Source organism: Acinonyx jubatus, chromosome B3 (genome assembly GCF_027475565.1).
Source record: "Acinonyx jubatus isolate Ajub_Pintada_27869175 chromosome B3, VMU_Ajub_asm_v1.0, whole genome shotgun sequence".
NCBI classification, from domain to species: domain Eukaryota; kingdom Metazoa; phylum Chordata; class Mammalia; order Carnivora; family Felidae; genus Acinonyx; species Acinonyx jubatus.
Genome location: NC_069386.1, coordinates 36,003,240 through 36,028,350, shown reverse-complemented (window position 1 = coordinate 36,028,350; position 25,111 = coordinate 36,003,240). Strand labels below are relative to the sequence as shown.

Genomic DNA, 25,111 nt, shown 5'->3' with positions numbered 1-25,111 from the left:
AGTATTCTACCATGGCGTAATCCTCCTGGAAAACACAGAACCTTGCACGGGAGCCTTAGAAATGTCCAACTTTTGGTTCAACGACCCTGCTTCTAAGGCTCTGTGCGGAGAAATCCACAAAACGTAGAACAGAACCGCTGCAGGGGGAAGTGAGAAACAGCTCAAACCTCTAACCATGTGGTTAGACTGAGAATCAAGCGGGTCAGAATAGTTAATGGACTACTACATAGCCATTTAAGATCCATGCTTTTGAACTCTTCAGAGGTTAGAGAAATTACCGTTAACGGTGGTTAAGGAAAGAAGGAACAAATTTGTTTTATCCATCCCTGGGGGCTTCAGGTGAGTATTCTTTCCAACAGAACCACGAAAGAGAACTCAAAATAAGGTCCCAAAGTTGGCCTCACTTTTGGGTGACTGTTTCGGTGTTCGAGGAACTCTTTTTCTAGCTTTACATCTTTTGGATTTTTACTCTGAAGACGAAGCCTTTAATGAAGACCGCACACCACTGAGCCTGGCTTTGAGAACCCCAAGCCTCCAAACTTGGCACCAGGTTGCATACTCTGTAAAGAAGCTATTTTAATCAGGTAACCGATGCTAACGCTTCCCCGCATCAGCTAGCAGGTTATCTGGAATGCATCTTAGAAAGATCAATGGCCTGCTGGACTCAAAGAAGCCATCCCCAAAAAAATTGTATAAAAAGATTTATTGAAATTTATCAATGACAAACAGACATAAAACTCAAAGTTTGGCTCTTCTGAGGGGGAGGAGAAAAACCGGTGCAGATGTTCTTTTGTACAGATGAAACGCGGGCTAGGAAAGAACACGTCACTTCTAAAGCAATCCAGAAGGGGGACACGAAAGCAAACCTGTACACTCACTAGGAATTTGCAGTCATTTCAGATTTCCACTAGGTAAGAAAATACAATTTTGCGTTAGTTTATCCGTGCTCGGGTGTATGAAAAAAAAACCCAGCCGACATGCAGCACTGCCTCCCGTGCCTAGGTTTGTAAAAACGGTCTAAGCACAGAAGGACACGTGGAAGAATTCTCTGGTCATTTTTGTAAAACAAGGCGTTCGAGTTATTTTACAGAACAAGATAGGACAGTTTTGTGTTTCCTTAATCTTATTTTAAAGAGGTTGAAGTTTGAGGGTTTGCTTCTTCTCTTTTAATTGTCATGACCGAATCCGTTCTACTCATAACCCATAAGCCTGCTGTTTTCGGCTCTCTGGCTCATAGCTCTGAAGAGTGACGCCACAGTCTTCTTCACAGAGCAAAGCCCACCACCATCTGTGAAGAGGGAAAGGAATGAGAGACGGGGAATGTCCCCCAACCAGTGCCAAAATACGCCTTTAGGTTGCTATTTACAAACCAGGGCGTTGGATGCCTCTAGCAGGCCCAAGAAATGCAGAAATCACGGGAACGAGCACAAGAGGTAAGCCGTGGCTGGTGCTCAGCGCCTTCTGGGCTTCGAGAAACCAAACGGAGGCCAGCCACGACCTTCCAACTGACTCCAGAGACTCCGGAAGTACCAGGAGACAGAAGAGCCCTCCAAACCATCCTCTTTGAGAGTAAGAAACAAATGCTCACTTGGTGTGTACCTTAGCTATCGCATTTACAGGGACAAAACCAGACACAAAGAAAAAGTAGGGGAAAAAAATAAAGAGTGGCAGTAAAAATAGTATTTTATTCCACCCCCTCCCGCCCTCCCTCCCCCCACAACCCCCAGTACACGTTTCCCCTCTCGTTCCCACAGCAACGTTACAATCAGAAAAAAATAAGTTTCGGGGGGCGGGATTTCGGGGGGGGGGTATGGGTAAAAACAGTCAAATCACAATAGGAATTTTTCAAAATAGGTTATTCCACTTAGTCATCGTCTTCTCCCTCATCTTCAGGTTCTCGTTTTCGCTTCTGACCCCTTTCTTCTTCTGGAAGAGGAAGGAAAAGGCGTTTAGGTTAAAACACTGAGCCTGCCTCTCACTCGACCCACCTGCTGGGAAACCAGGGGACCATACGTCTGGGAAGCTGGGCCATCCCTGGCAGATCTGAGGGGGCAGATCTGCAAGCCAGGGAGGCACAGGGGCCTCGGATGGGTGTGTTCTACCCTCGGGCAGGTCCCCAGGGCCTGTGCGGTCCGCTGCCGACCGAGGGGGCCGGGCTAGCTGAGAGTAAAAAGGCTGCCATACCACCAACATCTTCTTCGTCTTCCTCGTCGTCTACTTCCCCATCGTTATAACCCTCTTCATCCTCCTGGAAGAGAATACAGACAGCAGACATTAGTGATGCCCCTGGCCCAGGGACCCGCTGAAGAGGCCACTTCCCCAGACAGTGAGATCGAGAAGGTGGGGGCCTCTCAGAGCCTCACAAGAACCTGCCACCTCAGGATGGATCCAAAGCAGACGTTCTCTTGCATCAAGGATCCCTTTGAGAAAATGACAAAGCTCTGAACCCCTTCTCCAGAAGAAACCGCCCACATCACACACAGTATCTGCAAACAATGTTGGGGGGATGGCAGATGCTAACCCAGTTCAGAATTCTGACCTGAAGTCCCTGTAACTCAAGCAGCTTTCCAATCTGTGCGCTCTCGGGAGAGAAACTTCCCCAAGCCGACTCTGTCATGCACAAGCCAGCCGTGCTTTTATTTGCCCTCAAAGTAGTTTTCGCTTCAAGGGAAGACCCCGGTTTTAGCAAATCCAGGTTCTGTGGGCAAGTTCAACCTCACGCTACCCAGCCTGTCCACCGCCTTGCACACTTGGATCACTCGGAGGGGACGATCAATCCCAGGCCCCTGGAGGACATCATTCCCAGCTCCTTGGGATTCAGCAAGGTGTGTGAATTCATTCTCAGCACAGGATCCCTGTTTTACGCTGCTTCTGAAGTCCTATGCTAGCTGAATCTCTACATGTTGAACACTGTTCCTAAAGCATCAGGCAACAAACCCCTAGTTTAAAAAGAACCTGGTGTGGGGCAGTCAGTTAAGCGTCTGACTCTTGGTTTCAGCTTGGGTCATGATCTCTCCGTTTGTGAGTTCAAGCCTGACATCAGGGTCTCAGCTAACAGTGCAGAGCCTGTTTGGGATTCTCTCTCCCTCTCTCTCTGCCCCTCCCCTGCTCATGCTCTCTCTCTCTCTCAAAATAAGTAAGTAAACTTAAAAAAATAAATAAAATAAAAAGATCTTGATGAGAACCTTCTTTTTGTCAAGAGACATATCCTTTTATAAGATCACCAAATAGTTTTTCAGTCTGTCTGCTAAGACTTTTTTGGTCTGTGTGTAAGTTCAACTTCACTGGAAGCTAGAACTCTTGCAGATGGTCAATGAGATTACAAAAAAAAAAAAAAACAACAAAAAAAACCCACAACAAAACCCTGCACGTTGGGACTCCTGTGACAGGAAGCGCAAGATGAAAAATCCATTAGCCAACATGACTTACTGCCCTGTCCTGGGGGGGAATGTTTTTCTAAGTCTTTATTTTTTAAATATTTGCAATATTCTTGCAGCCTACACTTAGGGAAAAGGGAAACCCAGCAGCAGAACTAGGCGGGAACAAGGCCGATCTTTTTCTATTTGCCTTGCCTTGTGCCTCTCCTAAGTTTGGGGTGGGCAGGAGATCCTGTCCAAATGGGTCTGTGGCAGGATAGAGACAGGAAATGGGAGAAGGTAGGTACCCTGTCCATGTTGTTCTCACTTTCAGCCTCTCCAGGTGTAACTTTTTGTTTTTTTAATGCTTATTTATTTTTGAGAGAGAGAGAGAGACAGAGTGCAAGCAGGGGAAGGGCAGAGAGAGAGGGAGACACAGAAACCAAAGCAGGCTCCAGGTTCTAAGCTGTCAGCACAGAGCCCGATGCGGGGCTTGAACCCATGAGCTGTGAGATCATGACCTGAGCCGAAGTCAGAGGCTTAACTGACTGAGCCACCCAGGCGCCCTTCCGGGTCTAACTTTTGTAATCAGGAAGAGCTGATTTAGAATTCTGAACAAGTCATGGAAAATGACTATTACAGAGAGACTCCCAACATCCAAACACAAAACCTAGCACAAGACCTTGGAGAAGGGTGTAAAAGCCTAAAATAGTAAGTGCTATTACCTACAAATTTTTATATTCTCTTAAGAATTCACTGAATTGATCCTTCTTTACAACTCAGATGTAAAACAATACCTATGTTACAGATGAAGAAATAGGCTCAGAAAGGTTAAGGAACTTGTCCAGGGACACACAGCCAGCAAATGGTAGAGCTGGGATCCGCCCTCCTCAGACTGTGCTATTAGTAACCCTCACAGACATGCACAAACCTTGTCAAGACGCTGGGAGCAAGCCAATGTATTAGGATCACAGCGTTATTTCCACGTGTGCTAGGGACCCTTGTCACTCTGAATGGCACCAAGCAGGGTCTTCTCCTATGACCCATGAGTTCAAAGCAGTCTTTGATTTTCTCTAACACACTCTTAAGTGCTCAGTAAATATCTGAATTAACGTATGAATGCAAAAAGGCAGAAAATAAGGATGTGGATTCCCTAAGAACTAATTTTCGCATATAAACCAGGGCTAGGTTTATTCCACCAGCACATGGCTCCCCTCCTGACCTGCCTCCAGAATCTTCTCCCTCTTCCTCTCCCGGGGCTGGCTGTAAGCCTGGACTCCCCCATAGCAGCCCCATAAAAGGCCCCGAAATGGTCTCGTTTCCCCAACCAGGGTTTCGTGGCTGCCAAAGGCCGATCACTGAGGCCTTTAAGTTGGACGGAGTCATAGGCAGCAAGTAAGGGGGACTCCGGGAGCTGGTGCCCCTGCCCAGTTCAGCCTCTTACCTCTTCTTCTCCACTCACGTCCTCCTCTTCTCCTTCCTCCTCTTCCTCTTCATCCTCCTCGTCTTCCACTACCTGAGCATCTTCATCATACTCTTCCTCTGTGCAGCAGAAATGGGGACAAGGGAACTGGTGGTGAGCCCGCCTCCCTCACAGCATGAGCCCAGGCTGTGCATGGGTGTTCCATACAGGTAGTCTCCCGTGGGGCCCAGGACCCTCCCACGCCCACTCAGGCCCAAAGCCTGGAAGCCCCAGTGTGACTGAACACACCCTAGGGTCATCCAAAAGCTAAACCCTCCTCCCAAGTTGTACAAAAACAAGAAGTTCCTGGGTGGAGGCTCAGCCCACAGAGAACTTGCTGGATCAGAGGAACAAGTTACAGGGTCTAGGAAGGCAGAGAAGTCAATTCATTTGCCAAGAGCATCTAGCCAAATTCCTTGCTTTAAAGGTGAACATCCAAGTCCCTGAGGGGGGATGTGACTTGTTCAAGGTCATACGTCAGAGTTAGCCACGGAGGTGGGCCTAGAAACCTGGCCTCAGGAGTCCTGTCCTGGGCCTTTCCTGTCATACCACAAGATGGAATAAACTAAGGCAAATGGGTGTCTTGAGTATCTGACCTAACAAGGAAACTCAAAAATCCTATGTCTGAATTAATGGGCCAAATGTCTCAACTCTCTCTGTTACTGTGGCCATGAAGAACCCGCTGGGAAACTACACTACGCTGGCACAGGGGGGAAGGAGACAGGACACGCTCCTTTCCTTTCTTCCTTCCTTCCTCCCTGCAGGTCCTGCCGCTCACGGCTCAACCTCACCCTCCCCGTACCACCAGGGGGCCCAGCATGCCATGCGAAGCAGCCTCTTGTACTTCCGGGGCCCCTGGGGGCCCCTGGGGCTCCAGCATCCACACCCTGCAGGTCCCGCCTGTGGTCCTGTGGGCTGCAGCCACCAGGGGGCCCCACAACCTCTCTAGCTCATGACCTCATCTCCACTGCTGGACACCCAGGTGAATGGGACCCTCAGGCCACACCCCACCTTCCTCTGTGCGCTCACCAGCCCTGGGCTGGGGAGTCCATGGTCACGGTCACGGTCACACTACAGAGAGACACTGTAGGATCTCATTCCGGGGGTGGGGACTTCGGAAAAGAGGAAAAACCGGAAGGGAAGGTTTAGTTAGATTTCTTAAAGAGTTACCGCACTATCAGGCAGTGTCAGGATGCCTCTCTGGGGTTCGAGCCCCAGTGAGAAAGATGAGGGATGGTGGCAGCAAAGCAGCCCCACTCTCCCCTCCCCACCCCACCCCAACCCCCCGACACCCACCATCCTCGTCCTCCTCATCGTCGTCCAGCCCCTCCACATAGCCCTCGGCGTCTGAGTCGGGGGCCTCCTTGTCATCCCGGTCGTAGCCGTCGAGATACGTGAGCTGTGGGAGGAGCTTGAACACGTTTTCTCGGTAGTCGTTCAGGTTGGTCACCTCACAATTGAAAAGGTCTAAGCTCTTGAGGTTTTCTAACTTTTTCTGCAAGCAGAAACATGAAGTCGACAGTGAATGATCTGTGGGAGGGCGGGAGGGCAGGGGGGAAGCAGGAGGGGGGACTGAGCCAGGTGGAGGAAACAGCTTTGCTCTGCCCAGCCCCGTCACCCTGGTTGGTGGGCCTCAGTTCCTTCACCCGGAAAATGGGAGGGCGGACTTTAGGGCCTTTGAAGCTCCATCCAAGGCCAACACATTTAGTCTGCAAATACAGCTTTGGCCGTGTCAGTGACCGGCTTCAAATTAACCTGGGGCTCCCTGGGGCTCCAGCCAAGAGCTTTGCGGCTGCCCCTGTGACGAAGGAGCCAGAGGGGAACGAAAAAGGCGCCACGAACAAAGAGACTCCTGATGTGTCTATTACTAATGATGGTGTGGATGACGGCCATTCACATAGCACACTAGGTATTAACTCAGTTTATCCTCACAGCCCCGATAAGGTAGAAGTGATTACTAATGTTCAGTTGCTCTCAAGATCTCAGGAGCGAGAAGTCATTCTCAGCAGGTCAAGGGCAGGGAAGGAGTCTGGGCTGTGGTCTGGGTGGGCGAGCCCAACACCCTCCCCCAGCCTGAGGAGGTGAGCGTAAGGCATCAATCACATTGATAACCAGGGAAGGAGAAGCTCCAAAAACATGTGTGGTCTGTGCAGGGAGAATAGGGTGTGTCTATCTGTCTGTCTAGGTCAGACCTTTCATCGTAAGCCGAATCACAATGTTTTATATACACATACGCTTGGTCTCTACACCTGCCTCCCAAAATACACATATACAGAACTTCAAAGATCTTCCTATGACATCACGAAATCAAGGCTTCCAGGTAGATCCAAATAGTTTTGCTTTGCCCTAGGAGGTTGGTGGAAGACCTAAAAAGAAGTTCTGTGGGACGCATATACTCGTAGTTGACTCCACGCCACAACGGGCGAAGTGGGAGCTTGGGAAAGATGTGCCGGCTTCTGGTTCTGCCGTTCTGGCCCATCAACCTGCCCCTCGAGCGTCCACAGAGGGCAGGGAGTGCCTTTTGGACAAGAACCCTACAAACCCGAACTGAGGGATGCCCCAACTTCTACTCTGTAAACCTAGAAAGTGTGGCAAACTTGGCAAAATACCCTCATGACCTTTCCCTGACTCTAAGGTGGATGGCTTGTGAGAGGGTTCTTACGTGTATGTTCACAGTAAGAATGCTTATTTAACGTGGTAGTATTTCCGTATGTCAAGAAAGCTATTAGTCAAGGACAGCTGAAATCAAGGGAACACACTCACTCAGATCCAGGTAATGGAGAAACTGTTATTGTGACCATGCCTTGTCCCTTTCTGGTGAGTAAACCCATGAAGTTTGGGGTGTGTTCAGCTCTATGGAAATGAACAGGAGCCAGAAACACGGCCCACATCTCTGAGGCCCTGGTCACTATCACACCAAGGACTAGAGACCATGGCTCAGTCGCTCTCTGCCCCTCAGAGCAAGGCCTGCATCGAGGCTCTTGCCCCATGCCATTCTGTGCCATCCAGGGGGCCATCCCACCATTTGGGGGTACCAGCCTCAGGCCAGCAATCCAAGGAGAAAACAGGTGGGCCACTCCCAGGGGCAGCTTAATTCTTGGGTGGCTCCTCCCTCCCCAACGAGGGACTATGAACCAAGCTCAGGTTCCCAAAGCTGAGCAGAAACTGTAAGAAGAAAAGCACTGGACCAGAAGTTGAGGCCAGGGTCCCACCCCACCCGGCCCCCTGACTACCCACTCTGGCAGTGTGAACTTGCTCAAGCCATGTAACTTCGCTAGGCTTCAGCTTCTCTGCGGACAAGGCAGAAAGAGTAGCTCCAAGTTGATCTCATAGCACACGAGAGTCAAAGTAAGAGAAGTGAGAAAAAGAAACGAAATGAAACAAAAAGAAAAGAAAAGAAAAGAAAAGAAAAGAAAAGAAAAGAAAAGAAAAGAAAAGAAAAAAAGAAGAAACAAACCCCAAACATTCTACAAACGCAAAAGTAGTATTCCCTGATATCACCTCCTCCCTCCTCCCGCCCCGAGGAGAGGGAAGGACCCGAAAGACTCACCAGTGGCTCTATTGTGCTGAGGTCTTTAATTTTGTTGCCACTTAAATTTAGATGCGTGAGGTTCGGACACTTTTCTGCCAATACTTCCAGGCCCCCTGAGATTCTGTTATCGCTTAGTTCAAGCTAAACAGGGCAGGGAGGGGAAAAAGCAGAAAGAGCTCTTAACACGAAGGCGGAGGGCCCAGGGTGCCCAGCCCTCAAAGTCGTCTGAGGGCCTCGACCACGGGCGTGTTGGCGCATGCAGCCGCCTCACCTTCGCTCGCGCCCCCTCAACACCAAGCAACGAGCGACCCTCTCCCCTCCTCCCCGCGCACACTCCTAGACTCTATTTACCTTCTTAAGTTTGTTTAACTTTGGTAAGTTTGCGACTGAGGTGAGGCCTACGTTGATTGTACTTAAGAACTCCAGTTCTTCAAATTCATCTGTGAGGCCCTCGATTTTGCCTTCGATTGACCGGCAGTTGTCCAGGACGAGCTCTTTCACCTGCAAAGGGAAGGCCAGCGGGCGGTCAGACCCAAAGAGCAGTCGGTCCGTCCTACACTGCAGGCTGCACCTCCTCTGTCTCTTCAGGGGCATCGTGCGGCCAGCACCCACCCAGGTCCTCCTGCCGTCTGCGGTCCTGAGGGGAAGGACGGAGGGGGTGGGCACACGCTCCGGGCATGGTGGTCTCGTTCCAACGCCACGGCCACACTTCTCCAAAATTCCCCTTAAAAATAAGCCGCCACAGCCCCCAGCTTCCCACCAGCGCCAGCCACACCGTCAGATCCCCACCGCCCTCCTCCCAGGCCCTGTGGCCTCAGCCTGACCACCTCCCACGGCCAGCTACTTCCCCTCCTTCGGCCTCCGTGTGCCTGTGACCCTCGGCGTGCGGACGGGGCCCAAGACACACACGTACGCCACCCTCACCAGCTCACCGGCCAGAGCCTGCCCACTCGTCACCACAGTCACCCGCTTGGCCTGGCTCCTGGTAGGGGCCGCAGACTAGGGAGCCCCCCACTCTCCGTTCTCTAGACCAGCCCCGTGCAACAGAACCTCCTGCAACGATGGATGCCTCCTGCTCTGGCCAAGAGAGGAGGCGCTAGCCGAGGGTGGCCACTGAGCACCTGTGACCCGGCTGGTGAGACTGAGGAACTGAGTTTTCACTTTCATTTTCCTTAATTTAAATGTAAAAAAATACTTAGAATTACCATACGGGATAGTGCATCTCTAGACCCTGCTCTTCCGGGTCCTGAGCATAGATGTGAAAGGAAAAGAATGGAAATCCGCAACCCTAGGACGGCCCCGTAATGCATGCTGAGGTCGTCGAAGTACAAAAAGTCAGTCTTTGGAAGCACCTCTGTGACCCTGTCTGGCCCTTCTTTAAAACTCCCTGGAGGCAATTTTGCCGCTGGAGTTCTTAGATTCTCTTTTTTTCTCTTCTTACTCCAATCTGGGTCCAAATCCTTTATTTCTGATGATGTAGAAAGACGAGTTTGGCTCAGGTCATGATCTCATGGTTTGTGAGTTTGAGCCCCACCTCAGGCTCTCTGCTGTCAGTGTGGAGCCTGCTTGGGATTCTCTCTCTCTTCCTCTCTCTCTGCCCCTTCCCCGCTCTCTCTCTCTCAAAATAAATAAATGAACTTTCAAAACACCCCCCCCCCAAAAAAACTGAGTTCCTTTATTTAAAAAAAAAAAAAAAAAAAAAAGACTCATGAAAAGCAACTTCTCATTAGGTGGTTAAAAGGTAGATTTGGCTGAAGGGAAGATTCCAGGCTCCAGTACAGATGGTGGGGAGACAAGCTGAGGAACACATCAAGTCCCAGGCCTCAACGTCTCTGGGGAGTCAGCAAGGGAAGCCAGGGTGCCCAGCCCTCCAGGAGGATGCCCCGGTGACCCACTCCTGCCCCAGCAGTCTGGCTGCTCCTTGGCCACCCAGGGCTGGCAGGCACCTTAAAGGTAACTCTTCCTGGCCGCATCTGGTGCTGGACACAACATCCCCACCTGTCTGCTCCCCACAGCCTCAAGGAAACACACATCACCATCTCGGGATCTGCTGCCCCCCTAGGACTTCCCCCTACAGGTTCTGATTGGTCACGGATGGTTCAGACAGTACGATCTAGTTCTTCCAAATGGCAGTCCCACACTGTCCGAAGGGTCATGCCAGCCCCTCAGAGCCTTTTCTTCTCCTGGACAAGCAGATGGCCTTCTGTTCTAACCAGCCCCTGTCCAGAGCTCCTCCGGCCCCCTGAGCAGGCCAATTTGCTTAGACCTTCCTGCCGGGCCCAGGATGACCAGCTTGCCACAGTCCTCCAATCCTCCCTCCTGCTCAGGCGTCTCGAGGCCAAGCAGAAACCTGGGGGGACAGAATCGACAGTGGGCCTGCTGGGCCCCTTCTCAGCCCACCCTTGTCAGCAGGCAGACCAGGGGCGTTCGGGGCACATCTGGACTGCAGAGCCGCCACAGTTACCCTGCTTTCTTCTTCCCTGGCAGACAGAGGTGGTGTGCCTAGCCCAGCGACAGTGGCAATCTGCCAGGAAGGGCAAAGCCAGGCACAGGAGCTCCTTCCCAGAGCTGACCCGTTCTGGGCCTAGGCAATGGCCGCCAAGTCCTGCCTTTCCCCTCGGATCTGGGATGGGAGAAGTTAAATCCTTTTCCACTCCCTCAGTCCCCAGGAGAGGCCAGATGTCCAGGTCAAGCCACCTTCTCAAGGTCACTGGCAAGAGTGCCTGGGAATAAATCCTGAGAGGCCTTCTGCCCTAGGGCAGGAAATCAGTGTAGAGCCAGGAAGCCAGGCCTTAGGGGAGCAGGGCAAACGGAGGGAGGTTCACAGCGCCGGGGAAGGGGGTAGGCCCACCTCCTTCATCTGCACCAAACTCTGGAGCCACAAGGCCTGCGGTCTTCGGAAGGCGCTGCAGATTCTTGGAGCTCCACCAGAGAAAGACAAATACGAGCAGGGATTCCAGTCCACCCTCAAAGATTTCAGACATGTGGTTTTTCCAGACGGGTCAAGGGCTTCTCCTCTTAACGACCATTTGCCAAGGAAAAGAAAGCCTTAGAGATGGGGGTGGTGGGGCTGGGAGTCAGGGGAATTCTTCCCGGAAGTCAGCCTCTTTTCCAGAGAGGCACGGCGCTGCCTGGGAATTCTACGGACAGGCACGGGGTCCCAGTCCCGGCACCCCACACGACCGCCAAATGGGGGCCATTCCTCCCGGGGGATGATATGCAAGTGGCTACCACTAATGTTTTTATTAATAGGAACCATCGGATCTTTCCAGAGCCTGCACAGGCCCCCTTGAAATGCTTTGCTGGCACCAGCTGGTTCACTGGTGGGAATGGGATTTTCCCATTCCACAGCCACATCAGAACCACCTACCCTAATGGCCCCTGGAATGGACATAAGACCCCATGCAGTGAACCAAGGTGGTCAGTGTTGGCTCCCGACTGGTCCTCAGATGTTCCCAAATATGAGGCGCGCTCTCCCAGACTCCCCCAACTCAACCCTGTAAGCTCTCCTGAAGCCCCTTCCAACAGGTCCACCAGCAGGGTGGGGACCGCTCCTGGCAGTCCCCGCCCTGGTTACACTTCCTCCGTAACCAAAACAAAATCCAAGCCAGCCCTCCTTCAGATGACACTGCGATTAGGGAGCAAGGATGTGGAGAGGGGCTGGGGGACCTGGCACCCTGCTCTTGCCAAGCGGGAAGAGGCTGCTTCCAGCCGCTTGGGCAAGTCTATGCCCTCTGGAGTGCCAGCAGTGGCCAGTTATAGGTCAGGTCTGCGGGGCCTCTGGGACCACCACTGGTTTCTGCATTTCCTTCCTGGCAAGAGTTTCGGCAGTGTTTGGGGTGAGATCAAAGATGTGAGAGAAGGGCAAGGTTCAGACACTGCGGCTGCTGATATCACCAAAAAGCCCAAAAACCACGAGGGGGAAACCCACTGTTGCTTTGGGGAGTGACTGTCACTTTGGGGATGGCAGGTAAGCCACCTGTGAAGTGCCTGAAAGTGACCAAACAGGAAAAAACAAAAACACCGGCCCAAGAGGTGATCTGGAGTCATTCCACGCACGTCCCCCGGGTCCCCCTGGGTCCACAGAGGGTGGCCCTTTCCTAGAGCTCCAGGACAGACTCCCACGTTTGCAAACCTCCAACCAGCCCCAGCACTCCTCAAATCCACTCTGAGCTCCTGATCCAATTCCAACCCACTTCCTCCCGTCTCTGTGCGGTGGCCGCCACTCCAAGCCCTTCCAGGCAGAGAACATATCCCTGTTACATCCAGGGTGTGTTCGCCTTAAAAAAGAAAAAAAAAAAAAAAATTAAGGTCCACTTCCCCCTGCCAAATCCTGGGTGTGAGCTAAGTGCAAAGTTAAAATTAAACTGGAAATTTGTACTTTGGGTTGAGAGTCTCTCCCAAGCTTCACTGGCCCTTTAAAAATATCTGAATGTGGTTGCTCTCTAGCCCAACAACTGGCTTACTCTGCTGGTAGCAGAAGCTTTTCAAACACCCATGGACAAAACTACACAGGATTCTAGGCTTCACTCCTCAGGTGTCAACACCCAAGAGGAGTCTGCATGTTCACACTCAGCCCTCGCGAGAGGTCAGTGGGGAGGCCACTGAAGCTTCCCAAGAAATCAGACTGTCCGGCTCCAGCATTTCCTGAAAAACCTGTCCCCAAAGCAAGGACACAGCAATCATTTCTCACCAATGGGAGCTGAAACGTCCGTGCTAAACACAAACACATTATTACTCTAAGGAACAACCCGTTGCTTGTTTCAAAACTGTGAAATCTTGTCTTCACAGCTCTCTCAAATGTGACCATTTCCTCTCTATTCTCTACACCGCAGTCCTGATCACAGTCATCGAAGTCACTCTAAGTCCGATTCTGCCTCCCAACGGGGTCTCTGTGACAGCGGGGGGTGCACTGGACTACACGAACAGGTCAAGGACCTGGCTGGCTGAGGACCCTGACTCTGTCCCTGAGGGCTGGGCTCTGCCTCTGCGGAAAGAGGAGAATGGGATCTGTTTAACTTGTGAAGTACAAATCCCAGCCTAGAACACATTCCTTGTGTGTGTGTGTGTGTGTGTGTGTGTGTGTGTGTGTGTGTGTTTGGGGGGGGGGAGGGACGGGGGGCTCCAAGTTCCTACACTGACCTAAGTGAGCCCTCCACTCTGACCTCTCCTCAATCTCACCCTTGCATCACAAATCGAGTTCAGGCCCCCCCCCCCCCCCCCCCCCCAGGAAACCTTCCCCACACCCAGCTCTGAGCATCCCAGGGCACTGAGGGCAGCTGCCACATGAATCATTTAATCGTGTATTAAGCATCCGATCCTCCTAGAGGTCAGGGACTGTCCTTCCCCGTAATCAGCCTAGCGGGGAGCGGACACCAGAGCAACTGCTTAACAAATGTCCTGCTTACCGTGCCAGGCACAGCACTAGGTGCCGGGAGTAGAGAGTGAGTCAAACTTACAGTGTCGTGGGTTCCCTATATACTGAATGAACCCGACCTCTTATAAACAACGTTTTCCACGTGCCTTGTGTCCCCCAGGAGGCAGGCCAGCTGCGCACGCTCCTTTTGACCTGACCCAGTGCTCTGCATGCCAATCTCTCGCCTATTAAAAAAACCTCCCTCCACCAAGGGTGCTCCTATGACACTGTTCACCTGGGTAAATGCTGAGGGGACTCAGAGGCAACGGTGAGCCGGTGAGCCACAGCGGGGTCCCTGCCAGCAAGAGGTGTGGTGGCGGCTGGGAGGAGGCAGACGGCTGGTAAATAACCTCAGAGCAGCGTGCCAGGTAGCAGACCGAAGGCTGGGACAGAGTGCATTCTTCAAATGCCTCTGCCCCAGATGGGACAGACATGTTAAAGGAAGACAGGAGGGACCCAAGAAAGGGGATGTACTATATCAAAGCCAGGACTGGCTATATTGCTGGCAGGGCTTCGTGCAAAATGAAAACATGAGTCCTCTTGGTCAAAAATTATTAAGAACTCCAAACCCACGACAGCAGCACATTGAGCCCAAGGGAGGGCCCTCCTAAGCACAGGTCACATGCCCGTGATCAGCTGGCCCTGATTTAAATGGACAGCTTGGGCCTAAAACAGAGCCCTCTGAAGGCCAGAGCCAGAGAGAAGGAAGCTTTAGTGAGAACAGCTCTTTATTTTCCCAGCACTTCCGGAGGCAACGTGGAGAGGTGGACAGAAGGCAGGCTCTGGAGTCAGAGAGACTTGGCTCAAGTCCACATTCTCCACTTGCTAGCTCATCTCACCTCTCCTGAGCTTCCGCTTCCTCCAGTGACAACAGTGCCCATCACCTAGGGCTGGATTAAGTGAAATAATGAATGCACTTAGAGCATTCCCGGTTTGGAAAAAGCCACTTGCCTTCTCCGTGATCCACAAGCCACCTTTACCACGATGTCCACAGCCATGTCACAAGAATGGGAACAAAGGCAAGCCGCCACATCTGAGCCACCAAAGCTGTCTCTCATGGAATGCACGAAGCCTCTTAACATTCTGGAGAACTAAGGTAGTAGGCCCAAAATATACCCCTCTCGACCTTACATCTACACGTCTCGTTTTTGGCCTTGTTTTCCCCCACTGGCCTCGAGTCTCGATTTTCTTTTCTCTCCCTCAGCAAGAATGCAACAAATATTTGCAGCTTTGGTCTTTACCTGTCCGTCCCTGACCAATTTAGTTTTCAGGTTCCAGTCTTGCACACAAGAGGAGACTCAAATCAAATTGACCCCGCGTTTTTTTTGGTGCTCGTGGGTTTTAAATAGGTCAGCTTTTAAATGGGCCATCCCCCGCTGCAGATCCCATTTCTGGCTAGAAGGCCAAATTTGAGTTCGGCTTAACAGTCTTGTGTGGCAAGACCTGCCAAAACCCAGTCAGGTTCCATGGAGGGGAAAGTCAGGCTCTGGGAGAAAAGTCAGACATTTCGAAAGCTGGAAAGGCCTTTGGGATCATCTAGGTCAGTGGCTTTCTGACCACAACCCACAGTAAAAATATATTTATACCCTGGCTCAGTGCACACATGTCCTGTGTATATAAGACATGCACACCGAAACGAAACGTACCCTATTACAATTACTGTTTTCTGTTACATTAAAGAAAAAAAAATTTTTTTAATGCGATTTTTTTTAATGCGACCCACCGTTTGTAAAATGCTGGTCAAGTTTAGCCCTCTTTTTTTCCAGAGGAAAGAGCAAGGTCCAGAGTTGGCCCAGAGTCCAGGAACCTTGAGCTGAGTGATTCTTCTGTCAAGCCACCCCATACCACCCCTCTGAGCAGAAATCAGAGGCCCCAGTGGAAGACTGGGGAATCATCCACATAGCTTTCGAATTTCTGCTAACAGGAGGATATTCTGCAGCCTCAGTGGTAGCCAAGACCCTGGCCTCCACACCTTAAAGATCTTTTAAAATCTTAACTTAAGGGGCAGGGTCCCAACACTACCTTAAAACCAAAAAAAAAAAAAAAAAAAAAATCTCTCCAAGAAAAAAAAGCATCTGAGTGTCTGGATTTTGTTTGTTTCCTACAATAGAGCTCTGAAGGCACGGGTGGGAGCACATGGCCGCGGGAAGTCGGTGACGCCATCCTTATTATTTTAGGGAACCGTGGAACGCAAGCCGAGGCGCGCTGCAGCGGTAATTAAGCTGTCGGCCAGGGCCCGGGTAATAGGCTAAGCGCCGGCTGGGGGAGGGCCCGCATTAACATAAACCCTGTGACTGGCTCCTGCTCCGCCTGGAACCGGCTCCCTACCTCCTCCAGCGGGTGCGGGGAGGTCTCGGTTTCTGCCTCGGAGACAGAGAGGAGCTGGTTCCACTGCGGATGCTTCCTCCAGCCAGAAGGACAGACTCGCAGTAACCAGAGGCGGGCGGGGATGGCTGTTGTAGGACCTGGGCTTCCGGCTTGTGGCATGGGCCCGCTTGGCGCGAGTGAGCCCCCGGCACAGCCGGGCCTCCTCCCTGATGTTTCGGCCCTGGCATTCCTCCCCTAACACCTCATTCCTCCCTCTGGGGCCAGTCTACATTCTACTCCCCTTCAAGACTTGTCAGTTCCACTTTCCTGACCGCCCAGCCCCTGCCCTAGCCCTGTCCGCCTTAAGAGTATGGGAAGCAAAGTATTCCCAGAGCGGCAGAAAATAGGGCCAGAAGGCTGTTTGGACCCAGGACGTGGGGAGGGGGTGTCTTGGTCTGACTTTGCTGGGGGAAGGCAGTGTAGTGGGAACAGGGAGAGATGAGGTCTTGGCTCCGGTGGATGATGCGATCGGTTGGCAACCTAGCAGGCTACATCTTCTCTCCATGGTTGTCCCTTCCCACCTTTAGTGGGTACTGGATGAAGCAGGAGTTTGAAACTGGTCCCAGAAGGTGGTATCTGAATGGTGACCAGAAGGAGGAAAGAGGGACAAGAAGCATGAGGGTGCTGATCAGGCAGTCAGATGACCTGGACCCTGGTGCCCACCTTGCCAGGGACTTGCTGTGTGCCTTGGGGGAGAGCCACATCCCTCTCTGGGTTTCTGCCAGCCCCCTAATTCACACACTGGACAATGGAGCCTGAGCACAGACAGGAGATCCTTTCTAGCTCCAAAATTCTGTGGGTCCATCTACTTTTAGTCCCACTTACATCCAAACTCAGCCTCTGTTCCTCCGAAAGGAAGTGAGAGATTTCATGGACCAAAAGAGCTCAGGAGTCATCACTGAGGGACGCCAGAAAGGAAATTTGGGGCCCCAGGCAATTAATGAAACACAAAAATCAATCGTGTAGTCTCTTAAAACACATCAGGGTCACAAAAACAGCCCCCAGAGGCCCAGGGTGCTGGGTTCCAAATGCAGCAGTCTGGCATCGTCCCATCTGATGTCTGCCTTTTCCCAGGGCAGCAGGGAGCAGGCACCTCAGCTCACGGGGTCCTATTCCCTGCTCAACAATGCTGCGGTTCATAAAAAAACCACACTGTTCACAATGATCTTATTAAATAGCCACAGCACTGGCCCCACGCAACAGAAAAGCCATGAGGAGATTGAAGGGGAAGGCCCAGAGAGCAGAGGGGTAAATCCTGACCAATCTCCTAAAACGCTGCTTTGATCATGTCCTATCACGTCCCGTCATTCCTGGTCCACAGACTTTCATGGCCACAGGGACTGCAAAGCCAGAGAAGGATTCCCAGCCCCCCAGCCATCAGCGCTCCTGGACCAAAAACCCTGTGCCTCTTCCCAAGGCAGCTTGTCCCCACCTCACCTCTCTGCCAGCCTCCCTGCCCTGCAGCAAACACGGTGGCACCACCTGGCATTTCTTCCCTATATGACAGTTTACAAAGTGCTTCCCCAGGCATCACTGCATTGAATCCTCAGACAACCGGAATTCTACTCATCCTACTCGTCTCCCAGGGAAAGTGCTCCTTCCACCAGGGTCCTCTGAGAGCTGCTGCTCGGCCACAGAGGGCCTCTGGCAGTTCTTCCTGTGATCTTTTCTCCAAACACAAGCTTACCAAGGGCTGAGGTCTCAGTGTTCCCCGCTGGTGCCCTGCCCAGAGGGGCTGGCTTTCAGTAAATACTTGCTAAATGGTCAAACTGGAACGGGTCACTGAAGCTAGAGCAAAGAATGGGGGGGGGGGGGGGGTGGCGATGGCTCTGAAGAATCTTCTAGATTCTAAAAGGCTAACTAATCCCTAATTCACTTTCCTTTTTTTAAATTTTATTATTATATTTATTTATTTTGAGAGAGACAGAGTGTGAGTGGGGGAGGGGCAGAGAGAGACAGAGACACAGAATCTGAAGCAGGCTCCAGGCTCTGAGCTGCCAGCACAGAGCCCGACGTGAGGCTCGAACCCATGAGTGAGATCATGACCTGAGTCGAAGTCGGACACTCAACCAACCGACTGAACCATCCAGGCGCCTCCCTAATTCACTCTCTTTAAAAAAAACTTTTTTCTTAAGGTTTATTCATTTTTCAGAGACAGAGAGACAGAGCGTGAGCGGGGGAGGCACAGAGAGAGAGGGAGACACAGAATCTGAAACAGGCTCCAGGCTCTGAGTTGTCAGCACAGAGCCCGACACGGGGCTCGAACTCACAGACCGCGAGATCATGACCTGAGCTGAAGTCGGACACTTAACCGACTGAGCCACCCAGGCGTCCCCCATAATTCACTTTCTGAAGCAAACCATCCCATTAGTTCCACTCCTAGACAAATCAACAGGCATGGCTTCCTGGGCCCTCTGTCCCAGCTGCCTGATGTGGTTGATGTGGACTCCTGAAATCAGATTCAGGGACTGTCAGCCTGGCTGGGGTCACCTGTGGACAGCAGGGGCAGTCTGATGTGGAAATGCCACTGGAGTCCTCAGGTCAGCAGAGTCCAAAAAGAGGGCAGTGGGCCCAGTGTGGACCTTGACTGCTACCCACTCCCTGTGGACCCCCAAGTGGAAGAATGGTCTGCAAAACAAAAGTTAATTCACTTCCTCAGATCCATGAGCTGGCAGGTCAACCCTCTGCCCAGCCCAGCCCAGCAGCACAGCCCATCTGAGAAGACACCTCACTACCCAGACTCAGACACTACCCAGACTCAGACTCAGAGGCTGGGACGTGTCCCACAGCCTCTGGACGTGCCTCAGCCAAATTTGCAGCTGGCTATTAAAAAGTACATCACAGAACCAAAGGACCCCATCATCACCACCTCTAGGGAACCACCGATCCTCTCCAGCTCCTCAGGCAACTGATGAAGCTCTGTGAAAACCAACCCAGTGACTCACCCAAGGTCACACAGCCCATTATGGAATCAGACCTTGGGCTGTTCTCAATTCTCCCACACCCTAAAGCACAGGCCTCTCCGTGATGAACTCCTGGAAGCAAGAGGAAACAAAGGAGGAAAAAGAAAACAGCTGTGAGGAAAAGAGCCCCATGCCTGAACCTGGCCCTCCTCCCTCCCTCCCTCCCGCCTCCACACACACACACACACACACACACCCAGCAGGACCGGAAATGCCGAAGAGGCAGAGAAAGGCTCAGTGGCCTCAGAGTCGAAACTCTCGACCTTGGCCTCCTTCCCTGCCACCTCTACCCAAAATGACAGTGGCATTGGCAATGACAGAAGCAGAGCAAGTAGTGCAGTGTGGAAGGCCTCATGTCCAATCACCAATAGGAAACCGCTGATTTGGGCAGAAATGGGAACCCATCATGCAGAAGAGCCTAAAGCTGGGGGCTGAAAGTTTTTTCTATCCAAGGCCACAAAGCAAATTAGCCAAGGGTCACACATGAGAAGCAATTTAATCTCCGTTCTTTCTCCTTGAGAAAAATGGGACACGTGCACCTTAGCCTAAGCCTGTAAATGAAAGGCTATGGGTAAAAGTATTTGCAATGGAAATGCTGAGAAGGAAGTGTTAGCTCCCCCTGTCTACTAAGTGGGAGGGCAGGGACGGGAGCAATGGCAGGAGGGAGAGGGAGGGAGGGGGAAGCGAGGGGTGGGCGGGAGATGGAAGGCAGAGGGACAGACAGACACTGAGGAAAAGACACAGGCAGTCAAAGGCGGGAGAAAGGATAAAGTTGAAGGCTCTGCACGTTTTGCTTTACTTCCAGAGTTCCACCCTCTTCACGTGGATTTTGGAGACAGAACTTTATTCATGTTTACTATCTTTTAAAATAGGGGACAGGGTGGGGCGCCTGGGTGGCTCAGTCAGTGGAGTGCCCAACTTCAGCTACGGGCATGATCTTGCAAGTTCATGAGTTCGAGTCCCAAGTCAGGCTCCATACTTACAACTCAGAGCCTAGAGCCTGCTTTGGATTCTGTGTCTCCCTCTCTCTCTGCCCCTCCCCTGCTCGCTCTCTCTCTCTCTCTCTCTAAGAATAAACATTAAAAAAAAATAAAAATAAAATAAGGTACAGGGGCACCTGGGTGGCTCAGTGGGTAGAGTGTCCGAAATCAGTTCAGGTCATGATCTCATGGTTCTTGAGTTCAAGCCCCGCATCGGGCTGGCTGCTGTCAGCTTAGACCCTGCTTTGGATTTTCTGTGCCTCCCCCACCCCCATCTCTCTGTCCCTTCCCTCCTTGCACTCTCTCTCCCAAAAATACATCTTAAAAAAAAAATTTTTTTTTAAATGCCAGAAGCCAAAACCAAAAACAAACCCTTATAACCTTTATGATTCTTGAAGAGTCCGAGAGGGGCTCAATGACTAGAGACAATGTAAAAGTGAACCGAACGAGGGGTGCCTGGGTGGCGCAGTCGGTTAAGCGTCCGACTTCAGCCAGGTCACGATCTCGCGGTCCAGGAGTTCGAGCCCCGCGTCAGGCTCTGGGCTGATGGCTCGGAGCCTGGAGCCTGTTTCCGATTCTGTGTCTCCCTCTCTCTCTGCCCCTCCCCCGTTCATGCTCTGTCTCTCTCTGTCCCAAAAATAAATAAAAAACGTTGAAAAAAAATTTTTTTTAAAAAAAAAGTGAACTGAATGTGTTCTGTCTCCCAGGCGAGGTCATCCCAAGGCTGTGCTGACAGCAACAGGTCAACAAGGACCGAGGCTCCTTGGGCAGGGTCTCTATATACACTCTGCTCTGACGGGACTAAATCTTGAATTCTGAAACTTGAGGCAGAACAAACTTGAGGAAGGCACCCAGGGTGGGAAGGCCCCTGACAATGGTGGCACTGGGAGAACCATCAAAGGCACCGGTGATGTTTTGGCTGGAGGGTGGGCAAGCCTTTCGACAGCCATCTTTTTCTAACTATCTTGAAGGAGTGTCCTGTGCACACAGAATTGCATTTATTCCGTGCTCTCCTGTGCTTCGAGAACGAAGATCAGTGTGCAGGAATTACAATGAGGCAGTTTTCGGCCCCATGTAAACTATGAGAGTGTTTAAATCATTACAACTGTCCCAGAAAAGAATAGGCTGCTCTGAAAAAAAAAAACAAAAAAAAAAACAGTGAGCGGTCTCCCTACGCATACAAATCAGAGGCCTCTAAGTGACCGTCTGCAGAGGGCTCTAAACAGGGCTGAACAATTATTAAATGGAGTGATATTGTATGATGAAGCGCTGCAGGGAGACAAGCCTTGGGTCTTTTCGCCTTTAAGAAAGAGGCTATGATTTGCTTCTTTCCTCTTTAAAGAAGTGTTACTTGTTTAGGCCACAGGGCAATTTACAATTTACCGGTTCAATACTGTGTACGGAGTATCTATTAGATGCTGGGCACCTGTGCTAGGCAGACGTTAGGGATACTGTGCAAAGCCCAACTTGCCAGGCTTCGTGGGCTCACACATTGGAGGGGATGGGGGTGAGGCAGGAAAGCGATCAATGTAGTCTGTATGTAATATGAACAGATACTATAAAGAGAAAACAGCAGTGGTGGGGAGAGATGCCACTTTCCTATCCAAGGGAGTTTCCAGTGGGGACTTGAAGCCACGGGAAGAGCTTTTCAGGTAGAGGGAGGGAACAGCCAGGGCAGAGACCCTGAGCGGGGAGCATGTGTGGCTCTTCTGGGAGAGAGGATGACAGAATTTGTGGAAGAAGGGAAGGAAAAGAAGAGGAAACGGTGGCAGGAGAAAGGGGTGGCAAGAAGGATGCTGTCACATCCACCCTTACACACGCCTGGGACATTCTGCACCTAACTTGTGTGGCAGGGTGGTGGGTTTCACAGGCAGTGGAGGTCCGAACTGTTGGGACCACAGCAAAGGGGATTAAGACCCAATGTGTGACCATAAGCCTGAGGTTTCCACTGCCCTTCCATAAAGGCGAACAGTGAAGGAGGCTTACTGAGGACTGTGCTCACCTGACTGTTTCCAGGCAGAGACTGGCCCACACCACACACCTCCGGGAAATCTCCTGTGGCGGAATGTTCTGCTTACGAGTGTTTGGGCTCGTGAAGAGCATCAGAGAAAATCTGGTTTAGTTCCAGGCTCTACCACTTAGGAACTGTGTGGCTTTCGTTGGGCAAGACTTCACTGAGACTCCATTTCCTCATCTGTGAAATGGGGAGAATCCCCACCAACCCCACACGTCTCTGAGGGACCAGATGAGGTAAACTGTGCAGTCCTGGACGGTATGAGGAGGAATTTTACACTCAAGTTTCTCACCCAAGACTTCACACTCCGGAGAGCAGAGATGAGGTGTTATGGAGCTCTGACTCCCCCACGCTGCCTTGCACTTAGCTCTCAATTAATGTTTGCTGAACTGAAAAGCATTAAAAATAACCTGGGAAAACATTCTGCCATTTTTTTTTCCTTCCTATTAAACTGCAGCACTTTGCCAGAAAGCTCCAGAACAGTCTCTCTTCACTGTAATCCTCCTGTTTGAGGGAAGAACCAACTGAGTCACACGAGGGCAGGGTGTTCAGAGGACAAACTGCCAGGCACGGGGACAGGAACAAGGCCCAGACCTCGGCAGAGGGCTCCTTGCTCTCTGCATCGCCCTGGCCTTTCTCAAACAGCCAGAGCTGATCCAGGTGGAGGCCACCAACAGAAGGGACTGCAGACCGTCCTAGGACCAGGTCAGTGTCTCCTGGAAAAGCCCACAAAAGTCAGACATACACACAATATACACAACGTGATGGAACCTTGCTCTAATCCAATACCTCGTTGTTCGGATGGGGAGATGGGTTGCCCGGACAGACAAAATAGCGAGTCCAAAGTGACTTCCATTATTTTTTTTCTTTTTACTTTTTTGAAGAAGTTAACATTCATTCTCATGGTTTCAAAACCAAACAGCAGGGGCGACTGGGTGGCTCAGTCGACTAGGTGACCAGCTCTTGACTTCAGCTCGGGTCATGATCGCACAGTTCATGGATTCGAGCCCCACATCAGGCTCTATGCTGCCAGGGCGAAGCCTGCTTGGGATTCATTCTCTCTTTCTCTCTCTCTCTCTCTCTCTCTCTCTCTCTGCCCCTTCCCTGCTCATGTGCTCTGTCTCTTTCTCAAAATAAATACTTAAAAAAAAAAAAGCATAAGATAAACAGTTAATTCTCCCTCCCATCCTGCCTAGTTAACCATCCCACCCGTTAAGTATATCCTTCTAGAATTTGTTTACACATACACAAATTCAAAATCTTATTTTTCTCCCCTTTACCCAAAACTAGCATATTATATACTGATCTTTGCCTTTTTTTGTTTTTGTTTTCCATGAAGTTCATGTAACATAGTAGACAAAAACCTTTCTTGTTTCTTATTTGCACCGTTTGGAATGTGCCATCATTTTTCTTAACCGGGCCCTTATTGATGAGTATTTGGGTCGCTTCCAATCCTTTTCTACATTAATGTTGCAATTCAGATAAACGGGTACATATGTCATTTTGTGTTCATCCCACTTATTAACCAAAGAGCTGGAATCAGATCCTACTTCTGACCCACAGAGCAGCTGTCCTGGAGCCTCGGAGTCCTACAATGGAAAGGTTTCACCACTGCACCTGTGTGGACAAGTTACTTCCCCTCTGCTCATTCAACAACGCTCAGAGCCTACCAAAAACGCCAAGATGGCACCACACCAGGCACCAGGCACCAGGGACCCAATGATAAAGGTGTCCTTGCCCTCTGCCCCCAGATTGGCCAGTCTGGAGGGACAAGCAGAAGGGACTGTTAGGACACATGGGGGCAGTTCGGCGTGCCTTGAGGGCCATCTAACCTCAGGGGGCCAGTTTCCCTGTCTGGTAATGGGTGTCCACATGCATACCTTAGGGGTGTTCTTGAGGATCAAAAACATGTTGTTTGCCAAACACCGAGCTGGACACAAGGCTTGCAGTAGGTGCTCTGTAAGGGGGCAGCCTGACTCCTTTCCCAGAAGGGGTCCTGCTGATGGCCAGGCTGCAAGGGGTTCCAGGGAAAACACGCTGTCAGGCCCATTCCACAACCTCCTACGCTCTCTTCTTACTCGAGGTCAGAATACGCTGCTGGGCGGTTTTTGAGGCAGCATCTAAGCCCCTAATTGTCTTAGCCTACTTTTACCGGAAAAGAATTTGGTCTTCCCCCACTTTTCAGACCCTCTTTAGTACTCTGAGGCACCCTAGGTAGGCTTCTCATCTGTGCGCCCAGGCCCTCGTGGTTGAAGAACGTCAGAAACACGGAGACGTGCAAATAAGACTGGCACAGAAAGGCAAAGGAAGGCACGTGGAGAGCGGATTTTGCTGGGATTTCCCCAACAATGCAAAAAAATCACTTAAGGGGAAAAATCCGAAGGAGGGGCGCCTGGGCGGCTCAGTTGGTTAAGTGTCCGACTTCGGATCAGGTCGTGATCTCACCACAGTTCGTGAGTTCGAAACCTGTGTCCGCCTCTGTGGAGCCTGCCTGGGATATTCTCTCTTTCCCTCTCTCTCTGCCCTTGGCCTGCATGCTCTCTCTCTCTCTCTCTCAAAATAAATAAATAAACTGAAAAAAAAAAAATCCAAGGGAGAAAAATCATTGAACCTCACATTTACTTCATTTACTTTGATGTGTTCCATATCACAATAAAATATATATATTTTAAACCAGATATGTTGGCATCATATGTCCATCCTCCTAGCGAAGACAAATGCAGCAGATTTTATAGAAAAGAGAAAGAAATGAAAGTCAGGAATCTAGAGCATTTTCATATTATCAGCAGCCCCAAAGTGGCTGGGAAGATGGGGGAAATCACAGTTAAGATTTGAGGCTATGTGCACAGCTCTGAAGTCAATGACCTGGCTTGGTACCCAAGCACAGCTCCTCAGTAAGATGTGACCTTGAGCTAGTTGCTAAACTAGCTTTCTGAGCCTCAGCTCCCTCATCTGTTAAAGTGGGAATAATCCCACTCAGCTTGTAGCATTTTTTTATACAGATTAAATAAGAACAAATAT

The 25,111-nt window shown here is 51.0% G+C and overlaps 1 protein-coding gene across 5 annotated transcripts in view; it reads right to left on the bottom strand.

The window, feature by feature from the left end:
- Positions 1-686: 686 nt before the first annotated feature.
- ANP32A (acidic nuclear phosphoprotein 32 family member A) overlaps positions 687-25,111 on the bottom strand; it is a 40,166-nt gene continuing 15,741 nt past the window's right edge. For 4 of the 5 annotated variants that reach the window (XM_027067630.2, XM_027067629.2, XM_053223820.1 and 1 more), the window contains exons 2-7: positions 8,702-8,851; positions 8,369-8,491; positions 6,115-6,313; positions 4,801-4,898; positions 2,185-2,248; positions 687-1,926 (exon numbers count right to left, since the gene is read on the bottom strand). In XM_027067630.2, coding sequence (XP_026923431.1) covers positions 1,865-1,926; positions 2,185-2,248; positions 4,801-4,898; positions 6,115-6,313; positions 8,369-8,491; positions 8,702-8,851 — 696 coding nt within the window. In that variant the 3' untranslated portion in view covers positions 687-1,864. Of the gene's footprint in view, positions 1,927-2,184; positions 2,249-4,800; positions 4,899-6,114; positions 6,314-8,368; positions 8,492-8,701; positions 8,852-11,201; positions 11,226-25,111 lie in introns of those variants that run through there. The other variant, XM_027067631.2, reaches the window with a different exon arrangement.